This window comes from Neomonachus schauinslandi, chromosome 9 (genome assembly GCF_002201575.2).
Source record: "Neomonachus schauinslandi chromosome 9, ASM220157v2, whole genome shotgun sequence".
Classification (NCBI taxonomy): Eukaryota; Metazoa; Chordata; class Mammalia; order Carnivora; family Phocidae; genus Neomonachus; species Neomonachus schauinslandi.
The window spans coordinates 47,482,400-47,506,796 of record NC_058411.1 but is presented as its reverse complement, the minus strand read 5'-3'; the positions used below and the strand labels follow the sequence as shown (position 1 = coordinate 47,506,796).

The window sequence follows — 24,397 nt, the reverse complement described above, 5'->3', positions numbered from 1 at the left end:
TTTTTAAAAGCAGATATATTCTCTGTTACTCATTCACTCTGGCTTTATCTCTCTCTCTTTTTTTAAAGATTTTATTTATTTGTCAGAGAGATAGTGTGCACAAGTGGGGCGGGAGGGCAGCAGGCAGAGAGAGAAGCAGGCTCCCCACTGAGCAAGGAGCCCAATGCTGGACTCAATCCCAGGAGGCTGGGATCATGACCTGAGCCTAAGGCAACCACTTAACCGGCTGAGCCACCCAGGCATCCCTTGGCTTTATCTTACTTAACTTATATAATCCTTCCTTTCAACATAACTATCATGTCTTAAAATTTTTCATTATAGCTATATATTTTTGCCAGATATCTCAAATACTCTCGGAAGAAGGAAACTATAAATTAAAAAGAAATTATAAATCATGACACACCAGAAGCGATAAGCACACATAGTGTCCAGATCTTGGTTCCTAAATACTACCTTCCACTAAAAAGAACCAGGGCTGCTTGGAAAAGATGGATTCCAATTCTGGGGCAAGGAAAGCGTAAGATGTGCCTAGAAATCCTGCTGTGCCAGAAAGTAACGAAGTGACCAAATGTTAAATAAAAGAACATAGGAACTCGCACTGCTCAAAAATTCTGGGACAATTTAAGTGCTAAAATTAATAACAGATCATATCTCACTGAATAAAAAATAATTCATAAGCTTAAACTAATACATGTACATAAATAAATGGGAACGAAGGGAAATTGTCTGTAGATTTCAATGGATTGTCAATGGACTATCAATAAATGCTAAAACCAGTTGGTGAAAGTCTAATGAACAAGAGGATATTTATATAGTCTCAATGTATTCCATACTACTTATTAATCACCTTAGGAAATTAAGTAATTACTAATTAATTACAAACAAAAAAAAGTAACTTGACAGCGGAGAAAGCTAGTGAATACCACCTTAACCAGCTGATCAATGTTAGTATCACTGGTACTTGGACAAGCTCATAGAACGTGCCTTCTGATAGGATGCGCCGAGAAGAGCACAGTAACACTTCTTTCATACTCCCACCAAAACCACATTACCTAATCTCAGCATGAGGACTCATCAGACAAACCCAAATTAAGGGACATTCTACAAAATAAATAGCCTCAAAAATGTCAAGATCTAGAGAGATACAAAAAGGCTGAGGAACTGTTCCAGACCAGAGGAGATTAAAGAGATGTGGTAGCTAAATGAAACATGTGATTCTGAATTGGATATTGTTGGGTTGGGGAAAAAAGGAAGGGGGAGACAATAAAGAATATTATTGAAGCAATTAATAATTTCTATATGGATGGTGATGTCAGTTATACTTCAATTAAAAAAATAAATAAATATGGACTGTGGATTACATCAATGATAAATTTCCTGATCTTCACAACTGTACCATGGATATGTAAGAGACAATTCTTGTTCCTATAGGAAATACAAAATGAAGTATAGGGAAGCACTCTCAAGTAATTCAGAAAAAAATGCACATATTGGCAGATAATAGAAACAACTGATGATTCTGAGTATAAAGGAGTTTCTTGCATTATTTTTCTAACTTTTCTGTAAGTCTGAAATTATATCAAAAGTTACAAAGACAAAAAAAACCCATTTCCTTACTGATAAAAATATTTTTTTCTGTTATACTTCCTAATGTAGCATTTAAAACAGATAATTATATGACTTGTCTTTATTACTGTGTTAAAGTGGAAACAAACATTTCCTGAACCCCTTTACTGCCTAACCTCTTTTTGCTAATTGCCAGACACTCAGGTAGGTAGGCTTTTTCCTTCCTTGCAACAAGGTGGGTATTAATAGTGCTTATGTTAGGGGCACCTGGATGGCTCAGTCGGTTAAGGGTCTGCCTTCGATTCAAGTCACAATCTCAGGGTCCTGGGATGGAGCCCCACGTCAGGCTCCGTGCTCAGCCCAAGGCTGCTTAAGGATTCTCTCTCCCTCTCCACCTACCCCTCACCCCACTCGCTTTCTCTCTCTAAAATAAATAAATAAATCTTAAAAAAAAAAAAAAAGAGTACTTATGTTATAAATGATCACACTGAGAACCAGAGGTTTTAAGTATCTTTCCAAAGTCATATAATAATGACAGAGCAGGAATTCAAACCCAGATCTATTTGATGCCAAAATTTTACCTCTATGTATCAGGCTTTCTCACTTTAAAAATATACAGTATAAATTTTTAAAAACAAAGTTTGTTATTTTGCTGTCATTTCAGATTTACAGAAAAGTTTTAAGAGTACAAAGAATTCCTGAATATCCTCCTTCACACAGATTCCACAAATATTAACATTTACTACTTTTGCTTTATCCTTTTTTCACCTTCCATATACACATTTTTTTGTTTTCTGAACTATTTAAGTTACAAACACAATGTCCCTTTATTCCTATTTCAGTGTGCATCTCTTAAAAAAAAAAGAAAAAGAAAAAGAAAGGTCTTTTATAACCATAGTACAATGATCAAAATCAGGAAATTAACACTGAAACAATACTATTATCTAATCTAACGATTTTACTGATTGAGATTATCAATTGTCCCAGTAGTGTCCTTTTATAGAAAAGAAAATCACTAATCATGGTTGTAATCACTTGTGATGACTATTCAGTCTCCTCTAATCAGAACATTTCCTGTATACTCTAAATTCTAATACCTTACACCAAAACTCTATCTATTTAGGTTGTTGCAGGTACCTGCCCTATTTAGTCTCTAAAGTCATATTTTTAAAGTAAACAACCTCAGTTCATTGACCATAAAGATACTTTCCCAGAACAAGTATTTTATTAGAGATGTACATAAAAGTTCAGAAATTTTACCTTTTGTATCAGGATGTATCCAGGATGTTGCACAATTAATTTTCAAAGGGCAGCCATCAAAAACTTTGGAAAAACATGCTCCCATCTTATTTATAAAGAAATAAATATTGACTTATTTGACTAGATAATTTTATATAGTCTTAGAAAATAGCTAAAATTATTACAAAATGCTAAACTGACTCTTATTGCATATGTTTATGGTCTCATTACAAAACAAAATTCCTATTTTGATATCATTTAACTCTTTCTCCTATTCTTCCCTTGTGTAATCTGCTATTTCAGGGCAAAAATATCAAATTTATCAAAACATCTACATATATCAGTGATACATTTTAGGAATTTTAAGTCACCACTTATCTTTAGGACTAACATTTAAGAATGTGAAAAAATGGATGATATTTCTGAGCAGTATCACAGTGATTATAATTGCAGTATAACTCTGTAATAGTGAAAAAGACAAAAAGACTAATAGTTACGTTACATATTAGACTTTTACTGAATAAGAAGGTATAATTTATAAAGCATCCCATTCATATGATTGGCTGAACCACCTTAAAGAGCCACAGAACAAGCATTAACATAAGCTTCCCTGTCCCTTTTCATTGTGTATAGTTCAATATGAAAATGGCTTCAGGGGTAGAAAGGTATTTAATTCATATTATGAAGAGAACACAGTACTACTGATACCACATTAAAGTTAAATTGGCCTTTGAAGGCTAATCTGAGAATCCAACTGCCATATTTACAAAAAGTGAAACTCTCCAAATTCTAACCAACTCACTCAAATTAGGGTATATGATCTGATCCATGGTATATCAAAATGCCTTTAATGACTTTGTATTTTGGGAATTAGCTCAAGATACTTGACAGCAAATAAAAAATCTACTGATGTGTCTAAAGAGATGGAAATTGGCAAGTGGTTTACATAGAAATATGCCTTACCAGCACTTTTGGGGTGGGTGGAAGGCCATTGATGGCTGGTTTCTGTGGGAAAAATAATTTTTAATGCTTTAAGATCTCTTAAGCCTTAAAAAAACCCTATACATTTGGAATTTCAGTTATTCAAATTCCTGACTTAAACAGACTATGCCCCCCTGCCCACCAATACAGAGACAGCCTCTTATACGATGAACATGGTAATAGTTACAACTAATCACCAAACGCCTGTTATACCTACCGGGAAATCTCGCTTGTCCTTTTTCCGTGGTAACTGTGGTGCTTGTGCTGATCCTTCTGTATTTCCACTAATCAGTTTTGAAATACCATCACCATTTCCTAAAAAGAATCATGATTAAAAGCCGAATGAACATACAAATAAGTACTTTCCATGAAAAATAATTTTCCCTTTCCCCCAGTACTTGTATACCATTTGGGTGATCCTTTACTGGGAAATATTCTCTACTGGCAGACAAGTGAAAGTATCTTTGGTCTTTCTCTAGATTCTACAGAGGTAGCACTGCATAGTTAGCAGTGGTCTTAATTCATGAAAACACCAAATGTCTTTCCATACTGTGAGAAAAAGAAACGCTCTATGAATGCTATGCTGATATTCAAGGCCTTTCATAAGTGGACTTCAATCCACCTTTCTAGTCCTATCTCCCATTATATATCTTTCGAAAGCTCACACTTCTCTCCTACTAGACTATACTTACAATACAATCCAGATTTTCATGGTTCAATACATTTGTTTATTCCTTCTCGCTCATCAGGAATGCCTGTCAGCACTGGCTCCCCCTAATGAAAACTCAACCAAGTCCTTTTTTTTTTTCAACCAAGTCCTTTAATACTCTCTAAGGGCCCACTCCCTCTATTCCCTATCCTTATCTTCCTAAACACCACTCATCTTTATTACATATGATTATTGTATGAGACACTTAAATAAGCTGTCTTGTCTAATGTTATGGGTATATGGGTACATGGGTGTACCTTCTGCTATAAATCCTGAGCTTCTGGAGGGTAGGAACATCCATTCATCATTCTAAGACCCTATCATATTTAGTAAGGGATCAAATTAGGATTGAACTGGACTGAATCTATGTATAGCCCATCCATGTGGAATTTTAAAATAACTTCAGAAAGCTTTAAACAGTTATAAGATTGACTGAAGACATCCTTTAAAATATGAAAATGGCTTTCTTTCCAGTTTTCACTTTGATTTATTTACCCAGATCACAGTATCTAGCTGTATGCACTCGAGGACTGCTGATACTGCTAGCCATACCAATAGAGGAAGTCTCAGCTACAGGACCACAACTTGGGCTACTCTGTCTTCTGAGAAACTGGGGAGCTCTGTTCTCTGAATCAGGACAACGTTTTACAGTTGATGACTTTTCTTCATCTAGGAGGTTGTCTTCAGGGTAGCTGTTTATCCTTGGCTAGTGATAATAAGACACAAAAGTGCTTTAATAAATTTGGATATAAAACAGTAACACTCCATTATCATTATGCATCAAAGACTTGAGGGGAAAAGGGATATGTCTTTTCTTCCTTTCTTCTATATAATTCAATCACTGCGCTAAGTAAGCAAAGTAAGCAAGAGTTGAATTACTGTCCCAACGCAACTAAGAACTTGCCATGTGATTTTTTTTTTAATCATCCCTAAGTCAAAACTGATATAATTTTAACTGATAAAATTATATAAACAATTCACAAAATATTTAATAAGTAGAAACAAGCAAAGACTTAATGAAGTATGACTCCACTGAAATAGCAAATTATAGTAGTAAATGAGGATTATAAATGATGAACTTATTTCCTCTCCATGCAATTTTCTCTCAAATGAGTATAACTGATTTTTACCTTTTTCTTATAGCTATCCAAATATTGTATTTCTCATGAAGTCTTTTTTAATATATATTTTACATCTTTGTAATCTCCTCTTAAAGAAAACTATATTTATCTAAATATATTTAAGAGAATTTTGAACAAATTCAATAAAATCATTTTTACTTAAAAAAAAAGGATTTATTCAAAAATTTTAAGCAGCTCACCTTAGGAGGTAGGGGAGGTGGTATTGCGCGTTTTGAGGTTGATCTAACACAAAGAGAAACATGCAATTCAGATGGTGGTAAATGATAACATAAAACAGAGACTCCATTAAATGTGCATTAAAATCTGTTTATATTCAGGGGATATAAAAGACAATTAGATCATGCTGAAGAGTATTTTTACAACCTATAGAAGACTTAAGACCTCACTGTGTCAAACTGTATTAGTAGACTATAAAATAGATTTTTATAAAATAAATACAAAGTCTTTTTAACTTTACGGTTTTGCTTTGCATATTTAGTATGTAATAAAAATGAATTAAACATAGTAGTAAAAAACAGATTCAGAATTATAGAGCTGGAAGCCAAGTGGCTGTATCATCAAACCCTTTAGCTGCCCCAAGTGGGATCCGCAGATCAGTAACATCTGCATCACCTTTACTTTCTGTACAGGACCAGATAGTAAATATTATAGACTTTAGTCTATACAGTGGCCACAACTACTTAACCCTTTTGTTATAATGTGAAAGCAGCCATAGCTTTTTTCATGTTATAAAAGCCATATTAAAAAAAGAAAAGCCACATTAAAAAAAAATAAAAGCCATAGCTTTTTTCATGTTATAATGTGAAAGTATGGCTGTGTTCCAACAAACGTTTACGGACACTGAAATGTTCATATAATTTTCATATGTAACAAAATATCACTGTTCTTTGGATTTTTTTTCAACTATTAAAAAAATCTAAATACCATTCTAGTTTGTGGACTGTACAAAAAATATGCAGTGGGTCAGATGTGTCTTATAGGCCATAGTTTGTCAACCCCAGATCTATAAGCTGAATGTGGAGGATCCAGAAATCTGTACTTCCAAAGACCACTCGAAGTACTGCAATGCACAAACAGGCTTGAAACATTTAGGCTGGCCCTGCAACTTAACTGATGAGGGAAGACAGGTCTAGAAGATGAAGAAACTATACTGGAGAGATGGAATTGGGGCTTTTCAACTCCTCCTATAGTATTTCTTCCCATGACATTATGTAACTCATCCTTCAGTAAATTAACATTACACATACTACGTTCTGACTTAAAGAAGAAAACTCAAGAAAACTTAACGATTAACACATGATGCCTTTTGGTAATTAAAAAGTCAGAAGCTTTACTCTGATAAAAGGCATAGCACAACTTCTCTAAGAATGAAAATTAAAACTTGTTAGAATAAACCACTCCCTCCCAATACTGTTCTTATATAATCAAGTAAAATATAGTTATTAAGTTAAAAAACAACTTACTTGCCAGTATTTGCACCATCAACAAAAGGATTCCACTGTAACACAAAGTTTGGATCTGATGACACTCCCTGTGAAGGTGAAAAAATAGTTTAAAATGTTTCCTTATAACAGATATTAATCATCTTATTTGATTCAAGAAAATATTCAGTGTCATGATTGTTAATCATCTTGGCTTTCAATCAATTTTTAAATCTCCAGCTAGATTTGCTGTCATTTGACATATTTAGGTCAATGATTCATTATCAGTTGACTTATACGTAAGAAGTTCCATAAACATACTAAATATAGTTTCAAATGACAAGCCCTCTTTACCATTGCTATTATATTCCAAATAAAACAGAAAAACGTAACTCTGATTTATCTGCGTCACTAATCCATTAGTGTGGAAAGCTAAACATCATATTATTAAGCTATCGTGAACTTACTGGTGCTATTTTTTCCCAATGGCATGGAAATTGAGAATTATATATCAATATATACAGTAAGAAGAGCATTACTGCCAAATGTTAAGAATGAAGAGATCCATTAACAGAAGACAATTCCTATAAAAATTATACTTTGCCAAAGCTGAAAAATAAATATATTAAGATAACATCTAGGCAACTCTAATAATACCTTGCTCTATTACTTATTTCCTTGTAGATAAGGAAAGGTTTAATGAAATAGTAACCTCAAAATAAGAGCAATGGTTAAAAAAATAGCTGTATTAACAAATAAATATTAAAACAAGGTAATGCAAACATAAACTCTAAACCTAAAGAGTTGCTAAGAAAAAATATCCTGAGAGCTTTAAGCTGAACATCAAATTCATATATTTAATAACTTCATGTAAATCCTTCCGAAGACTCAGAAGCGTCAAAATGAATGGTTAAAATGGTCTATTACACATTATACCCTAGTCAAAATGTACCTAACTATAAGCTTTTTCAAACTTTAATGTGTGAAATGCAGTATCAAAATTATTGCTTAGAAGAGTATATAACTTTGTTCCTTAGTCAAAGTATACCTAAGTTTTCTCAAATTTTAATTTGTAAAGTACTTCAAAAGTAATAATTCCTACCATTTCATCCCGTGCTTCTGTTTCTTTTCTCAGAGGAGGTTCGAACTGTAACTTGTCAACTGCAAAATATGTAACAGATATTCACAAACTCTATCTAAAGGGTTAATCTCAGAAATGTAACAAGAAGCATATGTACTGGGGAGAGGGAAAGGGAGAAGGAAGAAGAAAAGATTTTTTACACAAGAGTACCCCTTTTTTTATATTTACCAAAAGAAGGTAACAATTTGGTATCTTCCTAATAACTCTACTTAATTCTCCATTGGAGTCAGGAAATTAAGCAGCACTTTTTGTGTATAAAAGATTTCAAAAAATTAATCAAAGTATCCACTTGACTAAGAAAAAACACTTTAAGGATTTTCTGTCTGGGCTGCACACTCTGTTCTAAGGCTATAACTTTATGGCGGGGATGAACCTCCCCAAATTACCTGTAATTATCTAAAAAGAACAAACAGTATTTAAATTAAATGTTGTAATAGTATTTGGAAATTTAATATATTTTGTTCAATGTGTATTTTACTTGGCCTGCTCAAACTTCTCTTATGTGAAATATTCTAAAACAGAGAAAAGGATGGCTTATTATCTACTTCACAGTTGTTTTGGGGGGATTTTTTTTTTTAAGTAGGATGGAGCCCAACATGGGGCTTGAACTCATGACCCTGAGTTCAAGACCTGAGCTGAGATCAGTTGAACACTTAACCGACTGAGCCACCCAGGTGCCCCATAAAGTACACAGAAATTTAAGATCATAAAATTTAATGTGATTAAAAAACAAACAAACCAAAAAATTCATATTTGCATCATAAAGATGCAAGATAACCCAATACAATCTTGGCAAAAAAAAAAAAAAATTTAAAAAATCATTTTCAAAAAGGATCCAGTTGTTCTTATCCCTAAAACAAAATCTGTAAAGTAATGAAGTTCTTATATAATTCATTAAACAAAAACATTGTCATAAAAATTTTCAATAAGATTGAAAGACAGTTCATAAAACATTGTATCAACTTTTCAAAAATAACCTAAAATAAAAAGCTCTCACTTATTACTTCTTAACATAATTTAAAAAATACCTTAACTCAAAAACCACTACTCTAATTCACTACTTCAACTCATTTGAGACAGAGATGAACTAAAGTTTTTTTTTTTTGTCACAACTAGAAATACTGGCAGGCAAGCAGGTGTAGAAAAGAAAATGTCATTATTATCTTTAACAATAAGAATTATAGATCAAGCAAATTTCAAGACTTACAAGAAATTCCAAGAAAAAATGAGTTTCATAAACATTTAAGATGTTTTAAAACATAAGAAAAGTACTCCTTAAAAAAATCAAATTCCTTATGACCATTCTAAAATTATTGCAGCCATAACTTATGGCACAGAAATGCTAGAGCTTCCAATATCATTGTTTTATGTGGTAGATGGGACCTCAAATTGTTTTGTTTTAAAGGAAATACTGACAGTACCTTCGGGTGCATCTTTGGCCTACGAAAATCCAAAGATGGGGAGTCTTCTATTATACATACTCTTTTATTTCTGTAAGATGATGTACGTTCTAGCCATAATGAAGTAATAGGAATTGGAGTTACCCTTCTGCTTTAAACATCTACATACATGTAACACCAATGTGTGCACAAACGATATGAAGTAATTATTTTGGGGTAGTGGCTAACAGACCCCACAACGCTGTCATCCTTGAGAGAAGGGAATACACAGTGGTAGGATCCACATTCACTCTAGCTTTCCACCTGGAGGCACTTTCCAAACTAGGGCACAGCAAAGTGGAATCCGAAGAGAGAGTAACAGTCTTACTGGGTGCAGGAAACAAAGGCTGGAGATTGGGGCTGCTTAGGTGGTGGGAATTTGAAGGGCAGAGTGCCAGAAATAAGAAAGCTACACGAAGGAACTCTAGAAATATGCCAAGAGATCTCTTTGTCTTTGGATGAATACTAAACTGCCCATGAGCAAAAAAAAAAAAGCAAGACTGTACAAAGTGTGTCACCAAAAGCTAATAGAGTGCTGTGAGCTACATGTAGATTCTGGTGATCACAGTGCCAGGAAAGATAGCTGAGTTTCTAACCAGAGGAAAGAGCTTGCTGAATACTCTGGTAAAACCTGACATTAGCTTTAAAAGGATCAAGCTGACATACCAGTTAATTAACTATTTTTTTTATGTTATGTTAATCACCATACATTACATCATTAGTTTTTGATGTAGTGTTCCATGATTCATTGTTTGCGTATAACACCAGTGCTCCACGCAGAACGTGCCCTCTTTAATACCCATCACCAGGCTAACCCGTTCCCCCACCACCCTCCCCTCTAGATCCCTCAGTTTGTTTTTCAGAATCCATAGTCCCTCATGGTTCATCTCCCCCTCCAATTTCCCCCCCTTCCTTCCTTCTTTAAACACCCTTTAGAATAAAGAGGACACAACCATACACTCAGTGTCGCACCACAATGTCCAAGATATAGTAATAATAAAAAATAACCAGAGAAGAAGCAGGAGAATAGAAACCATAACCAGTAGAAAAGAGACACAGAACTTCAAATAAAGGGGTTTCCAAACACAGCATTCCAAGTTTTCAAGAAAACGGGCCTCTGGGTCAATTTTCACAGTACTGGACCTGAAAGTCACCCTATCATATATATCTCTTTTTTTGTGTTGTCATATTTCACTTGAACTCTACTCTTTCCAAAACCCTCTAACTCTTCTTTTCCTTTGTTTAATGAGATGTTCCATCATTCCTCTAGTGTGTGTTTTCCCTCATTATACGGAGTCAACACACCTGACTTTGCTGGACTACAAATTCATCCTTGGTGCTCTTAGACTAGGCCAAGACCATAATAATTACTTACATCCACTAAAAACACATAGGAAGAATGCTTATACTAGTCATAATAGCCCAAAACTGGTAACAAATCAAATGTCCATCAACCAAGGAATGGATAAATTGTGTTATACAATAAAACATTCTATTACTGTGAAAACAATTATTTCTATACATGACATGAATGACTCTCACAGACATAATGTTGAACAAAAGAAACCAAGCAAAAAGGGTGCAAACTGTAAATGCCATTTATCTGAAGATCCAGATCAAGGTAAAAACCAATCTATGGCGACAAGAGAATGGAACAATGATTAGCCTGGGCAATGGAAAGGGCAGAGGGATATAGGAAGATAGAAGGGCTCTGACTGTGAAGGAGCACTAGGGAAGGGGCCTTCAGAGATACTGGTACTGGGTGATTATTTTGATCTGGGTGGCAGTTTCATGAGTGTATACATTTTTAAAAGTTCATCATATAATACACCTAAGCATTTTACTGTATGTAAGTTACCAGCTCAAATTTTAAAAATGAAACAAAAAACTAAGAATAAAACTAACTAGGTGTATATAAAATCTATTAAGCCAAACACATAAAAACAAAGCTATAAAATGCTCTTGTATAGACACAAAAGAAGACTTGAGAAAATGTAAAGATAAATCACCAATAAAATGACCTTCAACTTTACCAATTTTTTCTGGTATTGAAGCACAAAGAGCTTACACCATGAAAATATTAGTACCCTGGCCATTCAGGAAAGAACTAAGTCTTGAACTTACCTCTGAAAAAGCCTATCTTAGTTAAGAAGACAGACTATCATAAAGAGGTCAACTCTCCCCAAGCTAATACATGAACTTTTATGAAATCTCAGTAAAAATACTGAGAATTTTTTTTAACTAGATAAGCTGATTCTTAAGTTTATGTGGAAAAATACATTAGCAAAATATCATAACAAAGAACAGCAATAAGATACGTATGGGGGGTAGGGAGGAGTGAGGAGAGTAGGAGGAAGGTTAGTCCTAACAGATATTAAAAGATGTAATAAAGACAAAATAATCAAATTATGCTATTGGCACATGACTAGACATACTAATGCAATGACAGAATTTCTGGAAAGAATCCAAAAATATATATGGCCATTTAGGTACATCATAAAGGTGATATAACAAATCCATTGGTGAAAGTATTAAGTTTTTAATAATTAGCATTTAGACAAATGGGTAGTCACTTAAAAAGAACTGAAGTTGAATCCATACTTCATCCCTTTTACCAAATAAATTAATATCTTGTATCAAAGATTTAAATATTAAAGAAGGGAAACTGTAAAAATAGAAGAAAAATAACAGAATTCTTTTGTAATCTTAAAATCAGGAAGGCTTTGCTAAATATGACACAAAATTCAAAAGCTACAGAAGAAAATATAGGCAAGTTAGACTATTAATTGAATACTTATACACCTGCAAAAAATAAAGAAGATAGCTTTATAATGGAATAGCAACTTTGCCACTTTGCTGTATGGTATTTGAAGTCCAGAGAGTTCACCTGGGATTATATAAGAAGATAGCATAAGAAATATCAGCAATCTGAGACTAACAAAGAGATGAAATCTTGAATTACCGGTTTAACTAAGAAAAGCCCTGACTGAATTGATGGATACGGGAAGGACATTCTAACTCTCCACTGACCTAGATATTTCCAAAGCTGTATCCAGAAAGCTAGAAATATTTGGGTTCAAGAAAACTCAGACTGCAACAAGATGCTCATCTGCAATAATTCTAATTAGCTTACATACTTAATAAATTATCTTTATTATAGTTTATAATTTTTTATCTTTTACTGTAAACTTTTAAAAAATCTCTTTTGAAACAAGTATGCATTTAAGTCCATATACTCACACCTAAAATTTCTTTGCAAATCTGTTCTTCTAAATTAATTTGGCTAAAGTAACAAATATCCTTGATACAAAATATTTGTCAATGATTAATTTATTGAATAAATGTCAATATCCCCTTTTAAGTATATATTTTAGAGAAGATTCATCTCTCCTGTTAACTTAGACTAAAAAAACTGAAACCAACCCAAATGTCCAACAACAGGAAATTATTCAACTACATATCACCTCAGTGAAAAAGGATGCAACCTTTAATGATTATAAAGGCTAGGCTAGTATATTGAAATGCTTCTATGTTAACTAAATTCAGTCATGGAAAAACATGAAGGCAATTTAGCAAAAATATTATCTGTGGGTTGGTACTGGGTGATGAAATTATGGGCAATGTTAATTTTCTATTTTTTTCCTTTTACAAATTTTCTACAATGAACATACATTACCTTTATAATTAGTGTATAAAAACCATTTAATTAAAAAACAAGAGAATTCCATTATAAACCTGAGAAACAACCTCTATTTTAGAGGTATTCTGATTATGTTAAAGCATGTAGCTTCAGTTAGTCTGAAATTTTATTATTCCAAAAAGACCCACACAAAAACACCCAGCTCAACCCTCCAAAACCACCAATTAAAAATGTATACCAAACACATACAATTTATTTCTGAAGCTGTCCGTTCAGCTCTGGCATTCCTGTTTGTAGATCTAATGGTATGACGAATGATTGCATGGGGCTGTGAATATAAGCATAATATACACACTTTAAAAAATTTCAATGATAAAGTTAAAAGGTCAAACTTTTCTTTTTAACTAAATGATCATTTACTGACAAACATGACTACCTACTAATAGAGCAAATTATAGGATAAACACAATTAAATGAACACTAAGATACTTCAAAAGTTATTCACTTATTTCATGTTTATACTGTATAAAGTACTGAGAAGATGCAAAGAAAGTCAGACAGAAATCTTATCTTTAAGGAGTTTGTAGTGTAGGCAGTTAAGATGCACAAATAATACGATTAGAAAATGGTCAATGCCATTCATTAAGACAATTACTATTAATGCCCAGATGAAAAAGAAATGACTTCCACCTGAAGGGGTATAGAAGTTCTTCATGACAGAGCTGTAATCTGATCTGGGCCTGAAGGACAGTAGGCATTGGATGTGCAGCAGTGTGGGAAGCATTCTAGACAGCAGAGAGAATATGAACAAAGTAATGCAAGAAGAAAAAGAAATTGGAGCATTCGGAGGAACTGGAGTTGGTTATTATTTGGCTTCAGTAAAGATTAAGTGAAGAGATGACAAAGCTGCACAGACAGACTGGGGAAGAGCCAGATCATGAAAGGCTCCAAATGTCAGCGAGGGCTCTCAATTTTATTTTCTCAGCCAAGAAATTTTTTGGAGATTTTACAAAAAAGGAGTGGTATTTCAGAGTCAGATTTAAGAGTAATTGGATAAGTGTATAAGGAGGCACGGAGGGGAGAAATACTGGATGCAGGGAGATTAAGTAAGAATACTGTAGTAAATCAAGTAAGAAGCTTGCTACTTTACACCCTTTTGCATAAGCTCCTGATTCTTTGAAACTATGCCTTCAGCTCAACTGCCACCTATCAAATTTCTAATGATTCACTCTCATTCACTGATGAATGACAGTGGCTCATATGTTTTCTCCTCTACTTCAAGACCCATCATTATACCAAGGGACTTAACAGCTCATTGTTTGGGACTTGTTTTCTGACCTCATCTCACTCTCCCAGACTTCAATATTCCATACACTCTCAATTCCTAAGATCACTGCCTGGACCTTGCCATCAGCTCTGACGTTCAAACTCACGCTGTGCTCCAAACTTCTCACCCTTTGAGCTCACTCTCATTTACTCCCATTACACTATTTCATGTTCACATTGGAATCTCAAGTCCATCGACCCATTACCTTGTTACCCTCCATTCTCTCATCTTCACTCTTCTTCCTATCCAGTTTGTATATGGTGGTCTACAATTTCAAGCAATCTCTTGCCAATATCCTAAATTCCCTTTGCCCCACTATCCTTCAGTACTCTGGCATGCCAAAATGACAACTTTGGATGAATTAAGCTAACTACCATTGTGTTTATATTGGGGATACCAATCACTACTGGAGGAAAGTCACCCAGCAGACCACACTAAAAATTCATCTCATCTGAGGCTTCAACTTTGCCCACAAACACTTGTCTAATCATTTAACCCAACCATTCTCCTCAATTACTATTTCACACCTCTCCATACTCTCCAAACCCACTCATTTTCCCTCAGACTTTCAAGAGATGATCCTGCCATTTACTTCACAGAGAAAACTGGAATCATCAAATAGAAGATAACTTCTAGCAGCAATCTCAAATAACCTCCTCTCTCATGCAAGAGAAGTGTTTCATTACCTAAGATCAAGTGTCTCAGAATCTAGATCCCAGCCTCTCCTCCTTTCTCAGAGACTTTGTCTATTAATCTTGTTTCTCTTAAATCTTTCTTATCTCTATCTATTGGATCCTTTTCATAAGCATTTAATCCTGTTCAAAATTACTTTCCCCATATAAGCAGTAACTAATTAAATAAGTCCCCCACCAACTCATTTTCCTCCAACTAAATTGCGTAAATGTATTGCTATACTTATCTTCCAAACCACTCCAATCTAGCTTCACCTTGATAATTTGAATATTATCCTTTTAAAAAAGTAATCAAGCACCTCCACCTAAATCCAATGATTTAAATTATCTTCTAGGCAATATTCTTTTTTTTAAAAAAAGATTTTATTTATTTATTTGACAGAGAGAGACACAGCAAGAGAGGGAACACAAGCAGGGGGGTGGGAGAGGGAGAAGCAGGCTTCCCGCTGAGCAGGGAGCCCGATGAGGGGCTCGATCCCAGGACCCTGGGACCATAATCTGAGCTGAAGGCAGACGTTTTAACGACTGAGCCACCCAGGCGCCCCTTTTAGGCAATATTCTTGTTAAAACTTTACCTCCTTCTTTTAATGGTCTTTATCAATCCTTTGCCATTCCTCTTAGCCTACTTGATTCTTTTTTTTTTTTAAGATTTATTTATTTATTTTAGAGGGAGAGAGAGTGCGCACGGGGGGGGGAGGGGCAAAGGGAGAGAGAGAATGAGAATCTTAAGCAGACTCCGCGCTGAGTGCAGAGCCTGACATGCGGCTTGATCAAAACCAAGAGTCAGACACTTAACTGACTGTGCCACCCACGTGCCCCCTAGCTTACTTGATTCTTAAATTTTGGGAGAAATCTCAGGATGCTGTCTTAGGCCCTTCTCTTTTTCTCATTCTACATGCTTCCCTTGAGTGATCACATTTATGCCTTAAGGTATTAACTACTTCTATACTTAATGACTTCCAAATTTATATCTGTAGTCCAAACTTTTCTCCCCAAGTTACAACCACATATCTAATTCCTTATGAGACCTCTCCATTTGGAAGTCTTGTGCAACATCAAAATTACTATACATAAAATTGAACTCCTCTTTCTTCCCAAACCTGATTTTACTCTAGTGTTTCCATCTCAATAAATGAGGCACTTTTATATCCACCCAGGCATTTAAATCAAAATCTAGCAGTGACCTTTATTCATCCCCCACCCTCATGTCTTCATCCAATCCCCAATCTCACAGAGAATTCCTGAATTAGTCCACTATTCTTCATCCTTGCTCTACATTCCTAGTCTAAAACACCACCCATCTCTACCCTGGATGGCCTCAACAGCCTCTAAAAGATTTTCAGAAATGTAACCACCATTCTGAGGTCACAGAGATCTTTAAAAAATGCACATACAATTATGTCACTCCCTTACCCTTTAATGGCTTCTACCACCTTTAGGTAAAGCCCCTAATTTTTTTTTTTTTTAAAGATTTTATTTATTTATTTGAGAGAGAGAATGAGAGAGAGAGAGCACATGAGAGGGGGGAGGGTCAGAGGGAGAAGCAGACTCCCTGCTGAGCAGGGAGCCCGATGCGGGACTTGATCCGGGGACTCCAGGATCATGACCTGAGCCGAAGGCAGTCGCTCAACCAACTGAGCCACCCAGGCGCCCGCCCCTAATTTTTTTTTTAAAGATTTTATTTATTTATTTGACAGAGAGAGACACAGCGAGACAGGGAACACAAGCAGGGGTAGTGGGAGAGGGAGAAGCAGGCTTCCCGCTGAGTAGGGAGCCCGATGCGGGGCTTGATCCCAGGACCCTGGGATCATGACCTGAGTGGAAGGCAGACGCTTAACAACTGAGCCACCCAGGCGCCCCAAAGCCCAAAATTTTTAACATGGTTTGAAATGGTTAGTGTTTAGCTCTGTAACTTCATCCCCCACCACCCTCTTCCTTATTTTCTACTCAAACCAGACTAACTTTTCTTTAGTTCCTCAAGTATACAGTCTTCTTTTTTTATCACCAGGCTTTCTAACATGCTATTATTCCCTCTGCTCAGAACAATTCTGCCTGCTCTCTTCTTATAATTCCGATTTCTCTTTCAGGTTTTCAACTTACCTATCACTTCTACAGCAAGTCCTTTCCTGTCCCTAAAATTTGCCTCCACAGCACACTGTATTTCCCATTCCATAAGTTACCACACTTGTAAATTATTTGTTGGTATTTCTGAGTTTCCTTTGAGACCATACCACAAGTTCTTTGAAGGCAGGGATAGTGTGAATCTCATGCACCATAGTGCCCCCAACTACCTGGCATAAGGATTTCAAGAACTGAAAAGTACGGTGATATCATTAAACAGAAATGGAGAACTCAGAAGGCAGAGTGGATCTGGGAAGCCCAGCAAAATAATGTGGGGAATAAAAAAAGAGTCTGGCAGGGCTCCTGGGTGGCTCGGTTAAGTGTCTACCTTTGGCTCAGGTCATGATCCCAGGGTCCTGGGTTGAGTCCCACATCGGGCTCCCTGCTCGGCAGGAAGCCTGCTTCTCCCCCTCCCACTCTCCCTGCTTGTGTTCCTGCTCTCGCTCTCTCTCTCTCTTTCAAATAAATAAATAAAATATTTAAAATAAAAATAAAAATAAAAAATAAAATAAAAAAAGAGTCTGGTTATTTATATAACCAGTGAAAGACAAATTGGGGAATCAAGTAATATCAATTCCACATTTAAGCTACAATGATTTTAATAATTTTTTAATTTTTAAGGGATTAAAATCTTAATTATTACAAGTCTGTAAATGATAGTTAAAGTAAAAAAAGATCTATGAATGGTTAGCTTATTCAATATTTTCAATTAAAGTTCATTTAACACTTAACAAAATATTCACTAGGTACCTAATACAAGGATAAGACTATGCTATACACTAGGCAATGATTAGTTTTTAAAGATTAATTTTCAAAGATTAATGACTATTTCTATTAAATACATATATAGAAATGGTGTCATATTAATTAAACGATAGGCTTTGGAGTTAGTTTGCCTTGGATCCAAATACTGTTCCTTTACTTACTAGTCATATGATCTTGGGCAAATTACTTCTATTCTTTCTCCTTTATTTCCTCATTTATAAAATGAGGATAGTAATAGAATCTGTTGCAAAGGGCTGTTTTGAGTATTAGATGAGTTAACGTGAAAATTATCTGGCCTAATACTTGATACACAATGACTACCCAAAGAGTGTTAGTAGTTACCATGATACTTATATGGTATAATTCAAAACTTAAGAACATAAAGTAGAACATTACCTTCAATAAATAATAACAGAGTTTGGTTCTATAGCCTTGCCAGAGTGAAGGTAGAGATATAAAAGGAAATAAAGGCATAAAGAGAAATGAAGAGACAAATTCAGAGAAACACAGAAATAAAAAGAAATCCTAAAAGGAGAGGAAGAAACACTGGTGAAAAAGTACAGCTGTGTTTTATAAAAGCTTAAGTAGGTACCTGACAATGGGCAGGAAGTCCCTCATTTCGGATTTACAAGTTTTGTTGTTAAACAGAATATAATTCAAAAAGATTTTACGGTATTTTCAGAGAAGGAAAACACAGGACTAGTGCTACATGTAATAATTAAAATATAATAGTCTTCAACAAGTATTGGAAAGGATAAAATTTCTATGGGAGCCTCAATTTTTAAAAATAATTTGTATTCTGTTAATAACCTGTGTAATAGAGAAACTAAAAAATGACTAATTGGATTTCTAGAGAGCCTCTTTTGTGCAAAATCGTATGTGCATGTGCTCTGGCTAACTTTTTGTTCTCTTGGTCCAAAGCAATGTTCCTAAAATCTTTTATTTCCTTAGAAATAGATGTCCTTTCTCTTTAGAGAAAGATCAGACTCTCACTACAGAATTTCAGGTATAGGGAGAAGGGAAAGCATTTATGGATTTCTGGGAGGGGAAAAAGATCTGATTCTAATTTTGGCTATCTCTTACTAACTTTGGGCAAACCAGCTAGGAAAATAAAATGATATAAGTAGTTTTAATTAGTCTAGTAATCCTCGTTCTTTCCAGAAAAAGTGTCAAGCAGTTACGTTACATATGTTATACCGCAAATTTTTTTTTAAAGTATCAACTGGTAATTATATGCAGGATAAGTTTAGTTTACATTGCTAATTAATCTTTGTGGCTAAATCTATTATAACTAAAAGAGTAAATTAGAAAAAGAACTCTCAGACCATATTAAACATTTATTTTCAAATATTAGACTGCAAACACTCTTTACCTCAAAGTCATCGTCATCTCCCTCAGTGTAATGTGCATGGTTGTCTGGATTATTCACTTTGTCCAACAGCTCAACTGCTAGGGCCCTAGAGAGACCTGGCTGCCCTACAAACGTATGCTAAGTCAAAACAAAACAAAGTTTCATGAGTATGCTTTTACATCAGTGGTTTATAGAAAATGTTATTTGTACTTTTTCATTCAGTAACTATCAGAGACAAGCATATGGGAGCGTAATACAAATAAATTAGAGAAAGTATTAGTAAAAATATTAATCAGAGAAACCATAATTATATATTATCAAACTAAAGCACCCTTGTGGAATAAGTTTATAACATGAATTATTTTTCTAAGTTATCTGATCTACATTAGGTGTAAAATTACAACGTTGGCTATAACAACTAGACATTCAATACTCATGTCACTATAGTGATATATGCAAATGAATACTGAGGTACAGTCCATATCACAATAAGAAAAAAGCATTTGTATTCCAAATTTGCATGCATTTAATTCAGTAACATTATATAAATGTACAGAGATACCTAATTCAATTTTGACATTTAAATAAAGTTTCCTTAGACTGCTGTAATCATTGACTTTCTAATATAAAAGTATTCTACAAATACATATACACACAGAGCATTCTATAAATTTACATAAGAAACCAAGAAAAATGACAGCAACATTTTCAAGCGTTTTCTCTAAGGCAGGGGTTGGCAAACTAAAGCTGATGGGCAAAATCTGGGGCACTGCCTCTTTTTGTAAATCAAGTGTTGCATATTAAAGCCATACCCATTCGAGTATACTGTCTATGGTTGCTTTCCTGCTTCAGTGGCAAAATTTAGTAGTTGTAACAGAGACTGTGTGGCCCCAAAGCCTGAAACATTTACTACCTAAGCTCTTCACAGAAAGTTTGCTGACCCCTGCAGTAAGAGATCACTAAATTTTTATATTAAAAATCCTAAATACTTCTGTTCAAGTGATATGCCTACTTACTGCATGACTACAGAAAATTCCCCTATAATTTAAATTGACTTACAGTCAGAAGTCTTTCAGCGGTTGGTCTTTTTTTGGGGTTTTTGGTTAGTGCTATTTTGACAAAATTATGGAATGTTGATGACCTTCAAATAAAAAGAGACACGTACAAAAATATTTCACTAATATTAGTTATTGGTGTTACTAAATAAAACTAATTTACAAGCAGTTAGGAAGTCTAAAACACATGATTTTTCTCTTAGGCCTCTTAGCTCCATATAAGCCAAAAAACAAAACCCAAAGCACAGTATATTCCTTGAAAACAGGTGTCAGTTTCATCTGTAAGAAAGATGAAATTAGTTGACAAATCAGTAACATATAACCTCTAAAAAATACACTAAAAACCAGAAATGGGCAGCTGCGTCATTTATAGGATTTATAATCTTGTGTTCTAGATGCCACTTAGGAATCAAAATGGCCTTTTCTCATTGCTTAAATTAATATAATATATAAATGTTTTCCTATACCAGAAGAATGGCACAGAGGTATGGTGGGTAATGTAAAAGATTATCTAAACCCTTATAGGGTCACTGAATTTCTTAGGAATAAGGGAAACCACATAGCAGTTCTCTTGCAGAGAAATCGAATCACTGCATTATATTTGGTGACTTGTGGTGCGGATAACAGAGTCAGAGTACCCTGAGACTGGCAAAGGTCCTCCAATGGCAACAACTGCTCTGGAATCTGACTGTGAATTTAGCCATAACAGCTAGTAGTCATTCATTCCTGAATGAATATCCCGTCATTCCTGCCATAAAGTCCTCCAGTTCCAGTTGCTTAGGAGCTTAGGGTAACAAGGATTAGGAAGAAACCCATATCACCACAAAAGAATACAGCCACAGTAGGATATAAACTCCTTTATTTCCAGTGTGATTTTCCCTTCACTCCTGGCATCATCCCCAGAATGGCCTGGCTCCTAAGTAATACTTTGCACAGACAAGCCAGTAAAACATAAAACAGTAGTTTAGAACCTGTTTTGGGGACAGGCCTCTTAAAATCTGAAACAAGATATGGACTGTCTCCCTAAAGAATGAATATACACAGAGAATTTGGGGAGCCCATGGGCCTCCCCCAATAAGAGATCCATTAAATCTAGATGAAGAATTCCTGAATTTAAGAACTTGGAAACTTTTATTTGCATGGTTTCTTTTATAAATGTATGGGAAAACATTACCAGAAAAATAATTCTGAATTTTTATCATCCAATTAAAGATGTCCTAATGGACTTTAAGAGGCAAACTGCTTTACTTAGTAAGAGAAAGAAGAGATTAGGATGAAAATAAATATAACCTTTTTGAATATTAGGTAAGGAAGGCAGAAAAAATCAACAGTGATAAAGTGTCATGGTACTTGGGAAACCTTTTCATATTACCTTCCATAAAAGTAAACATGTCATTAACAGAAGTAATAGAATCCAAGGCAAAGATATGAATCTCCAAAATTTTAATCTATTCATCGCCAATGGTTTCCTGACCACACCTCTTACCCAAGCTTCTAAAAAACTAAGAAAATGATCAGAGTTTTACCAGAGCAGATTATAAAAATCTTTTGGATTGACATGGGTTTGTTCCTATTCCTTGTTACTCTAAGTTCCTAAGGAACTAGAATTGTCAAGAAAATAACCCATATCCTTGCCACAGCTCTGCAAGTAAATTAGATATATAATTTCAGGTAAACTGTTTAATAGCTCTGGGCTTCAATTTCATCATCTATAATGTAAGGGACCTGAACCTGTCTCCTTTTCATCGGTAAAATTCTATAAAACTATGTATTCTTTAACTTACCATTTTGTTTTGTCCTTTAGTTTTGGAGGCTGAAAATTACTTTTTGACATTAAGAAGAGGGCCCTGGAATAAAAATTTCAGTTAAGGAGCAATACTGAAATACTTTTATTACTTCATCTAATAATCAGAACGAATATTCTGTAATGCATTTATACAAATTAATATGTAGGCACTGACAAAAACCGGTATGGAACATGGAAATTAAGTTTTTTTAAAAGATTTTATTTTTTAAAAGTTCACCAATAATGTGGTTTTTAAAATAAATAAATAAATTAATTAATTAATTAATGTACTCTCTATACCCAACATGGGGCTTGAATTTGCAACCCTGAGATTAAGAGTTGCATACTCTACCAACCGACCCAGCCAGGCACCCCAGAAATTAAATTTTTTATATTTTAGATACTTTATAGAAAACTTCTCCTAGCTATAGAGAGGATATTGAAATTTCAAACCAGCTCTTATTAACAGGGTAAAGCTACCAAATGTTAGAGAAGGGTTTTATTACAATACTGTTAACATATATAACTAGCATTGTATCTTAGGCACAAGTATATATAGTAATTATGTATCATTCTGTAACACAGACATGATATGTTATTCTAACATCAGGTTGTACGCTTAATGGAAGATTTGTCTCTATAATTATTTTGGGTATATAGGCAAATTATATCTACTTCCTAGTCTTTTCCCCTCTTTTGGACAATAATTTTCCACATTTTCTCATTATGAATGATGTAGAAGTCAACCTGCAAGAGGACTTTATGAATTCACCTTTGACTCATTTTCTAGGGCTGTGGGGGCAGAAGGACGGAAGATTTAAGAAGGAAGTTCTAAAATGCTCTATTTCAGTATTTCCTACAAAACCCTTTACAGGTTTCTAAGCAAACTCCTTAGTCTTTTTTTTAAATACCAAAGATATTTTATCTTTTTAAAAATGAAATGATTCCTATATAAAGTTTATATTCCTACTACCCTGAGACATTATTTCAAATCTTCTGCTCTTCTTTAGTCTTTATATAACCAATTATTATATTAGGTAATACTACACTGTGTTTTCACTAATAATCAATCTTCCATGTTGCTTTGGTTTATACATATGTAACAGCTGCCCTTAACTGCTAAAAAAATTTGCTTAACAATTACCAACTAAAAGAAAAAAAAATTTTTAAAAACACACAATTCAGCAGCTATTGCACATTTAGATTTTTTTCCATTGTTAACCTACAATGGGTAATTCTTAGCTTTTCCTTTTCTTGGATTATCTCCTAAGTATAATTTTCCAAGTAGTAGAATCAATGAAATATTTGTATTGCCCATAACAAGCAACATCAAATTATTTTCCTGAAGGTCTCTACTTTTACTGGCATTCCAGCTAAAAGTAGATATCTTTTAACTTGTGTATCTTTGGTTACTTAGGAGGTCAAATAGCTTTCCAAGTTTCTTTGTATCTGGTACTTACTCATAAACAATCTATCTTTTGCTATAGAGTCTCTAAATGAATTCCTTATGTAATATACACTAATCCACTATCATGTTAGGACACTTTCCCTACTCTGTTTTCTTTTCAACTTTCTACTATTTAACAGTTCAAATTTTAGCTCAATTTATATTTTCCTTCAAAATATTAAAAATCTTTTCAAAGACTCTCAAATATTTTTCTGAGAGACAATACGCCCTAAAATGTAAATAGTAATTATGCTAAGCATAGCTACCTCATCATCCCTTGACAAAAGAAAAAGAAACAAAATCAAAAAAGAATAGAAAAAAAATCTCATCTATATCTTTTATCATTTGCTTATAATTCTGCTTAGAACAGAAAAAGAAACAAGTTTAACTGATGAAAGAATGAATGTAAAGACTTAAAAAAACTTTTTAAATGATAACTGCTATGTCCTAGTATGATGATTAAAGATTTGTTGTATGGAAAAGCTTCAAATAGTACTGATGATTCACTCCATGCTGCCTTAGGAATAGCAATAAAAGAGAGCAGGTATTAGGTGTGATTGATTACCCCTAGGTCC

The 24,397-nt window shown here is 34.3% G+C and overlaps 1 protein-coding gene across 1 annotated transcript in view; it reads right to left on the bottom strand.

The window, feature by feature from the left end:
- MAP4K5 (mitogen-activated protein kinase kinase kinase kinase 5) overlaps positions 1 to 24,397 on the bottom strand; it is a 110,701-nt gene that overhangs the window by 21,522 nt on the left and 64,782 nt on the right. The window contains exons 11-21 of the mRNA XM_044918069.1: positions 22,374 to 22,436; positions 20,594 to 20,675; positions 19,556 to 19,672; positions 13,528 to 13,606; positions 8,161 to 8,219; positions 7,101 to 7,168; positions 5,817 to 5,859; positions 4,991 to 5,201; positions 4,004 to 4,101; positions 3,769 to 3,810; positions 2,827 to 2,911 (exon numbers count right to left, since the gene is read on the bottom strand). Of these exons, the coding sequence (XP_044774004.1) occupies positions 2,827 to 2,911; positions 3,769 to 3,810; positions 4,004 to 4,101; positions 4,991 to 5,201; positions 5,817 to 5,859; positions 7,101 to 7,168; positions 8,161 to 8,219; positions 13,528 to 13,606; positions 19,556 to 19,672; positions 20,594 to 20,675; positions 22,374 to 22,436 (947 nt within the window). The remainder of the gene's footprint in view (positions 1 to 2,826; positions 2,912 to 3,768; positions 3,811 to 4,003; positions 4,102 to 4,990; positions 5,202 to 5,816; positions 5,860 to 7,100; positions 7,169 to 8,160; positions 8,220 to 13,527; positions 13,607 to 19,555; positions 19,673 to 20,593; positions 20,676 to 22,373; positions 22,437 to 24,397) is intronic.